This window comes from Conger conger, unplaced genomic scaffold (genome assembly GCF_963514075.1).
Source record: "Conger conger unplaced genomic scaffold, fConCon1.1 SCAFFOLD_157, whole genome shotgun sequence".
In the NCBI taxonomy this organism is placed as follows: Eukaryota; Metazoa; Chordata; class Actinopteri; order Anguilliformes; family Congridae; genus Conger; species Conger conger.
Genome location: NW_026890277.1, coordinates 14,606 through 22,500, shown reverse-complemented (window position 1 = coordinate 22,500; position 7,895 = coordinate 14,606). Strand labels below are relative to the sequence as shown.

General features: G+C 50.3%; 1 protein-coding gene across 1 annotated transcript in view; it reads left to right on the top strand.

Moving 5' to 3' along the window:
- The window catches only part of LOC133119541 (SH3 domain-binding protein 5-like), a 20,514-nt gene extending 13,034 nt beyond the window's left edge, over positions 1–7,480 (top strand). Inside the window, exons 4-6 of the mRNA XM_061230051.1 lie at positions 650–811; positions 1,271–1,444; positions 2,479–7,480. Coding sequence (XP_061086035.1) covers positions 650–811; positions 1,271–1,444; positions 2,479–2,964 — 822 coding nt within the window. The 3' untranslated portion in view covers positions 2,965–7,480. The remainder of the gene's footprint in view (positions 1–649; positions 812–1,270; positions 1,445–2,478) is intronic.
- The last annotated feature ends 415 nt before the right edge of the window (positions 7,481–7,895 follow it).

Below are 7,895 nucleotides of genomic sequence, written 5' to 3'. Positions count from 1 at the left end.
CACATTGTTTGGCTCATTTCAGTCGCTTGTTTATTTATTTTTCCCGCCGAGGTCCGCCAACTTGTTGTGATTGGTCACCTGGCTCCTTGAGGAATTGTGCCTCCATGCACCTTAGGTTACTGCAGTCCCCCCTCAGAACTCCCGATTGGGCAGCTTTTGACTCTTAGCACTGGCCTGTTGCTCTTGACACATCCCGATTGGCCGCTTTAACTCCTTTGCACATCTCGATTGGCTGCTTTAACTCATTGGTGCATCCTGATTGGCCGCTTTAACTCCTTTGCACATCTCGATTGGCTGCTTTAACTCCTTGGTGCGTCCTGATTGGCCGCCTTAACTCCTTGGTGCGTCCTGATTGGCTGGTTGAACTCCTTGGTGCGTCCTGATTGGCCGCTTTAACTCCTTTGCACATCTCGATTGCCCGCTTTAACTCCTTGGTGCGTCCTGATTGGCCGCCTTAACTCCTTGGTGCGTCCTGATTGGCTGGTTTAACTCCTTGGTGCGTCCTGATTGGCCGCTTTAACTCCTTTGCACATCTCGATTGCCCGCTTTAACTCCTTGGTGCGTCCTGATTGGCTGCTTTAACTCCTTGGTGCGTCCTGATTGGCCGCTTTAACTCCTTGGTGCCTCCTGATTGGCTGTTCCCCCGCAGGCCCAGCAGGAGACCCAGAGAGCGGCCCTGCGGTACGAGAGGGCCGTGTCCATGCACAGCGCCGCCCGTGAGATGGTGTACGTGGCCGAGCAGGGCCTCATGGCCGACTGCAACACCATGGACCCCACCTGGCAGGAGATGCTGAACCACTCCACCTGCAAGGTGAGAGAGAGAGGGGGAGAGGGGGAGAGGGGGAGAGGGGGAGGGAGGGAGGGGGAGGGAGAGAGAGGGGGAGAGAGAGGGGGAGAGATATTTTATTTGTACATACATAGTTGACAAAGGCGGGGATGCGGGCGTGCTGATCCTCGGCGTCGCAGACTGGTTCTGGGGACGTGGAACGTCACCTCTCTGGTGGGGAAGGAACCGGAGCTAGTGCGGGAGGCGGAACGGTACCAACTATGTGGGTGTGTGTGTGTGTGTGTGTGTGTGTGTGTGTGTGTGTGGTGTGGGCGTGGTGTGTGTGTGTGTGTGTGTGGTGTGGGCGTGGTGTGTGTGTGTGTGTGTGTGTGTGTGTGTGTGTGTGTGTGTGTGTGCGTGTGTGTGTGCGTGTGTGTGGTGTGTGTGTGTATGGTGTGTGTGTGGTGTGCGTGCGTGTGTGCGCGTGCGTCTCCGTGGCGGCAGGTGAACGAGGCGGAAGAGGAGCGTGTGCGCAGCGTGGAGGAGCACCAGCGCGTGACCCAGCAGTGCCAGCAGGCTGAGGCGCGGGTCCAGAGCCTGCAGAACTCCCTGCGCCGGGTCATTCTCAGATCCAAGCCCTACTTCGAGCTCAAGGCCCAGTTCAACCACATCCTGGAGGTAACCCCAATCAGAAAAAACACAATGATCATGCTAATGGCAACAATCAATTATTAGTCATAGTCATCGCTCAATAATAATAATAACCATAAGAAGTATACCTGTATTGATGTCAGGAATTTGGGTGGCCGTGTCTTCGAATCCGTACTGGTTCCTTGCATTTTCTCCCCATGTCTGTGTGGGTTTCCTCCAGGTACTCTAGTTTCCGATGGCCAATTATTATTATTGCTAATTATAAGCATAATAATAATAATAATAATAGCAATAAGAAATGATAAGAATAAGAATTATAATAGTAATAACAACAATATGTTTATGAAACTCTGACCTGAAGCTGGGCTCTAAGACATAAAACAAATGTAAAAACCAACAAAACAAACAATCTTTTCTGCGCTGTACTGTCCCAGTTTCTGCACCGTAGCAGAGGTGTTGAGTGTGTCAGTGAAGCTGTTGAGCTGTGAAAAGTGAAGACTCCAGTGCTGGTTCTGTCCTTTTTCTGTCGCACCTGTCAGCATTACGGCACAAATCCACCCGCTGCAGAACGGCAGCTAATACTGCAACACGTTTACCCCAAACATGATCACGTAACGAGTCTTCAGGTGTCTTCATTCAGGGGTCACGCTTTACCATAAGGTTACATGTATGGCCATTAATTCATTTAGTTACTAACATTAAAGGTTCAATAAGAGCATGCCACAACAACCACCCTCAAACCACCACACTGTTCATCCCTCCCCCTTCTCTGTGAACGCGCGGATGTTGAATGAGCATTAAATAATCTTATCTGTTCACATGAATTCATGATGTACACATACATGAACAAAGCTAAAGAGATTAACTTCCCAGTAGGTAGTTAAGAATGACAAGAGTTAATGCCAGTTCATGTAACCTTATTGCCTTATTGTAAAGTGTTAGAGATGTGAGTGTGATTGTCTGTAAAGTGTGTGTGATGTGAGTGTGATTGTCTGTAAAGTGTGAGGGATGTGAGTGTGATTGTCTGTAAAGTGTGTGTGATGGTGTTTGCTGTTCTGCAGGAGCACAAGTCGCGGGTCTTGATGCTGGAGGACCGGGTGTCCAAGGTGAAGACGCACTACTCCGTCGCCCTGCGCAACCTGGAGCAAATCAGTGAGCAGATCCACGCCCAGAGGGGGCGGGGCCAGGGGGCGGGGGCGGGGCAGTGGGCCCAGGCCCGGGCCAGCGGTGGGCGGAGCTCCCCGGTGGGGGCGGAGTCGTCGGACTCGGGGGTGGGCGGGCGGTGGGGGTCGGGGGCGGGGTCGGGGGCGGGGTCAGACACGGCTTCCCTCGTCAGTCTGCAGACCATCGCCTCCGACCTGCAGAAGTGTGACTCCATTGGTCACCTGGGTGACTTCAGCGACAGCGTCAGCCTATCGGGGGAGGAGAAGGCGGGGCCAAGCCGGGCGGGGCCGGGCGGAGCCGGACAGGAGAGGGGTGAGGGCGTGCCGGCTGATGAGGCTCAGCAGAATTTCCTAAAACAGCACTACAGGAGCGCTAGTCTGTGATGGGCAGCACGGGGGGGGGGTGGGGGGGGGGTTGAGGATTGACAGGAACACTGACCCCCCCACCCCCGGAAGACAGGAACACTGAGACACTTCTGTAAGAGAGGCACTGACATTCATACTGACACAACTTCCTGTGCCCCACTTCCTGTGGGACCCTGAACTTCGCTGTTGGAAATGTGGAAATGGAGAGGCTGCTGAGCGAACACTACTCCGTTGGAGACTCATTGGGGTTGGGAAATGTAGTCCCCCCCCCCCCCCCTCCTTACCATTGTAGTTCAGATGCTGCTGGACTGAAGCACAGAAAGCAAGATGGAGGTCGGTCACGGGGAGCGGAAGATGTGGTCGACCTCGGTACCTCCGCTGTACGAGATCTCAATGCTGGCACGCCCTCCTCGCTGTGTCGCTGGGTCCTAAATGTGGTACGTGGAGCTGGTGGATGAAGACTGAGATATGGCACCTATTTACACATCCATACAGGAATGAACGAGACCCTTCTGATGCTCTGTGCTTCTGTGTGTGTGTGTGTGTGTGTGTGTGTGTGTGTGTGCATGCATGTGTGCATATATATAAACACAAGGTAAATGTTTTTGTCTTGAACACCCGACTATGTAACACATCTGGGTGGAAAAACTGAATGAATATTTCATGCTCCTGAAGTACCCAGACGAGATTTCTTTCATCCGTTCTGCGAGTACAGCTAATGGACACAGCAGTCCTTTAAAAACGTCCCAGAGATTCACTGAGTGGGCGCTAAAACACTTTCAGTTTGTTAGAAGATGTGTGGCAGGTGCCCAAGAGGGGCTGTGTCTGCAGGTTTAACTCCAGTCCTATAGGGGGCGCTGTGTCTGCAGGTTTAACTCCAGTCCTGGAGGGGGCGCTGTGTCTGCAGGTTTACCTCCAGTCCTGGAGGGGGCGCTGTGTCTGCTGGTTTAACTCTAGTCCTGGAGGGGGCGCTGTGTCTGCAGGTTTAACTCCAGCCCTGGAGGGGGCGCTGTGTCTGCAGGTTTAACTCCAGTCCTGGAGGGGGCGCTGTGTCTGCAGGTTTAACTCCAGTCCTGGAGGGGGCGCTGTGTCTGCAGGTTTAACTCCAGTCCTGGAGGGGGCGCTGTGTCTGCAGGTTTAACTCCAGTCCTGGAGGGGGCGCTGTGTCTGCAGGTTTAACTCCAGTCCTGGAGGGGGCGCTGTGTCTGCAGGTTTAACTCCAGTCCTGGAGGGGGCGCTGTGTCTGCAGGTTTAACTCCAGTCCTGGAGGGGGCGCTGTGTCTGCTGGTTTAACTCCAGTCCTGGAGGGGGCGCTGTGTCTGCAGGTTTACCTCCAGTCCTGGAGGGGGCGCTGTGTCTGCTGGTTTAACTCCAGTCCTGGAGGGGGCGCTGTGTCTGCAGGTTTAACTCCAGTCCTGGAGGGGGTGCTGTGTCTGCTGGTTTAACTCCAGTCCTGGAGGGGGCGCAGTGTCTGCAGGTTTAACTCCAGTCCTGAAGGGGGCGCTGTGTCTGCAGGTTTAACTCCAGTCCTGGAGGGGGCGCTGTGTCTGCTGGTTTAACTCCAGTCCTGGAGGGGGCGCTGTGTCTGCAGGTTTAACTCCAGTCCTGGAGGGGGCGCTGTGTCTGCAGGTTTAACTCCAGTCCTGGAGGGGGCGCTGTGTCTGCAGGTTTAACTCCAGTCCTGGAGGGGGCGCTGTGTCTGCAGGTTTAACTCCAGTCCTGAAGGGGGCGCTGTGTCTGCAGGTTTATGTGACTAATGCACTGATGTATTAAAACACCAGAACTGCAGACACTGACCTCCTTCAAGAATAGAATTTGAGATCCCCAACTCAAATAAGGATAATAATAATAATAATAATAATAATAATAATAGTTAATTAACACCCAATTTTCGGAGATCAGTGTGTAACAATAAGCTAGAGACACCGTATAATTTAAAGTGCTTTAAAGTGCCTTTTTGCCTTTTTCTGTGTGAAATAGAAGAATATTAACAAAATAACGTTACCTTATGACAAATTAGTGTGAAGAAATCATTTTAAAGAGATGGTTTTAAAAGATAAATTATTGATTACGCAAGAGCATCTTTCCAACGCGGCGTGCGGCTCGATATCGGACGCCATTTTGGGCCAGTTTCCCCCGAAGCTTTGTGGAGACTTGCGGGGAATTTGTCAGTTTTGTTTCTGTTTAATGTTCGTCATTTTAAAATCCTCTCTGACTGACTTATACAGGACTTGTTTTTAACTGCTATTGTTTTAAGCACGAGTGGAGATCTTAAGTGTCGATGCTGGTTTCTGTTCGTGTGTGTGTGTGTGTGTGTGTGTGTGTGTGTGTGTGTGTGTGTGTGCACGGCTGCGGGTGTGTGTGTGTGGTGTGGGCCGCATAAAAGATTGGATTCTTGAAAGGCTGAATTAATTCAACACAAGAAAAGCACACTCCACCAAAGATTAATAATGTTTTCCTCACATGTTCGAGCCCTTACTCCTGTTATGAGTTTAATTCACTCCTGTTTAATTAAGAATTTAATTCACATCTAAGTTTTTTTTCGTGGGTGGAGAGAAATGAAAATGGAAAAATGAATGTTTGAAAAATGAGTTTTTTTCTCGGCTGAGTAAAGAATCACAGGAAGGAGACCCAGCTGCTGAAAACCTTGCACACACACACACACATGCTCACACACACACACACACGCAGACACACACACACACACACATGCTCACACACACACACACACACACACACACACACACTCTCACACACACACGCAGACACACACACACACGCTCTCACACACACACACACACACGCTCTCACACACACACACACACACTCTCACACACTCGTACACACACACGCAGACACTCACACACGCAGACACACACACACTCACACTCTCACACTCACACACCCACACGCTCACACACACGCAGACACACACACACACACACACGCTCTCACACACACACACACACACTCTCACACACACACCCAGACACACACACACACACACGCTCACACACACACACAGCCCAACCTTGCCTCTCCAGTGTATGAAATGTTTGCCCTTTGTTGAGGTCGTTCCATTTTATTTTCTCGGTAATAAAAGCAGTGTTTAAAAGCACAAACACAGACTGGGGCCCCAACTCAGGCAATCTGCCTTTCTGTGGGTTCCTGTCTGCGGAGAGAGGGTGGGAGAGTTTGTGAATTTAGAGCACGGAGGATAAGAAAAGAGAAAAGTTAAAATAGAGAAGACACGGTGTGGAGATAAAGAAAGGAGAAGATTGAGTGCGCCAAAGACTGCAAACGTTTGCAGCAGCCAGTTACTGTTACGATTTTAAATCAACATTGCATCTAACTTGCCACCCAACGCCTTTTTAATACAAATGGATGCAACTTGGATGTGGTAGCCCCAGCTAGCTGATTAGCTGCTTACCTGCAATTTATTTGTAAAGGTAAGAAGAAATATTGCACCGATTAAAGTGCATTATAGCAGCCAACTGATGAGTGTCAACTTGTGTTCTCTCTGCGTTGTCCCCATTAGCAGACATTTTTGTTTGCCGCGTTCTGGTTAAAGGTCTTTAATGCACGTCTGGTTCGACTGAGAGACGCGTTGGTCCCACTGAGGGGGAAAGGCGGACACCGGGAATCGTAAATGGTTGGCCTTTATCCGAAGCGCTGTACAATTGATGCTTCTCATTCACCCATTCATACACACACTCACACACCAATGGCGAGTGGCTGCCATGCAAGGCCCCGACCAGCTCGTCAGGAGCATTTGGGGGGGTTAGGTGTCTTGCGCAGGGACACTTCGACACAGCCCGGGTGGGGGATCGAACCGGCAACCCTCCGACTGGCAGACGACTGCTCTTACCGCCTGAGCCAATGAGACGACTGCGCTTACCGCCTGAGCCAATGAGACGACTGCTCTTACCGCCTGAGCCAATGAGACGACTGCTCTTACCGCCTGAGCCAATGAGACGACTGCTCTTACCGCCTGAGCCAATGAGACGACTGCTCTTGCCGCCTGAGCCAATGAGACGACTGCTCTTGCCGCCTGAGCTGCTGAGCGCCCCCGATGTGGAGGCGGTGCTTCCTCTGGTGGGTTTTTGGAGGCGTTTGACCTGGAACCTGTGCGTTCTGTTTCTCTGCTGTGAAAGCAAGTCAGGATGTGAACGCTATGAGGGGAAATCTGGCGGTAGCCTCTCATCCCAGTGCAGGTCCCCCGCCGGGCCCGTTCACACGGACACGAGTCGGAGGAAGACATGCTCAGCAGGTCCACTGACAGGCAACCGATACTATTTAACAATTATTTCATCATTAAATTATTTTGTGGGAATTTGAAAAGTAGTAATGGGGGGAGGGGGATTAATGCACTTATCTGGCAACCTTGGCCGCCCTCAGTCCCTTCCCTTATCCTTTCCTTTTAATACAGACTCTGTAAGAACTGGATGTGTGTTTGTGCTGTTTCAGTGATATAAATGGTAATTTATGCGATACCAACGTTATCAATCGAATAAAATATGAATTATCTCCCGCCTGCCTTCAGCTCCTGCTTATTTCTGTTCCGTTACTTTTGTTTTACATCCTTCTGCTTTGTGTTCTCAGGCTGTGATGGTAAATAAATTAAATGTGCTTTAAATTTGGTCCTTAAACCACTTAGTAGAGTCAGTTTGTACCTTTTATTTTCTTTGTTGTTTCTTTTACTTGGACCATTTTAGAAACAAAATACTTCTGGCAATTCCCACTTGAGCACAAAATCTAAAATGTCTGCCTTCGGCCATTTTGTAAATCTGATGCGCTGTATCGTTTGAACAAGTAAAATAATCAACTATAAAAATGACTATCAACTGGGCAAAAACTGGCTTTCTGTGGACATGGGGTATTGTGATCTTTAAAATAAAAAAAACATGCCTCTGCAGGAAAAAGGTATGATGGGGTAACTATGCATGAAA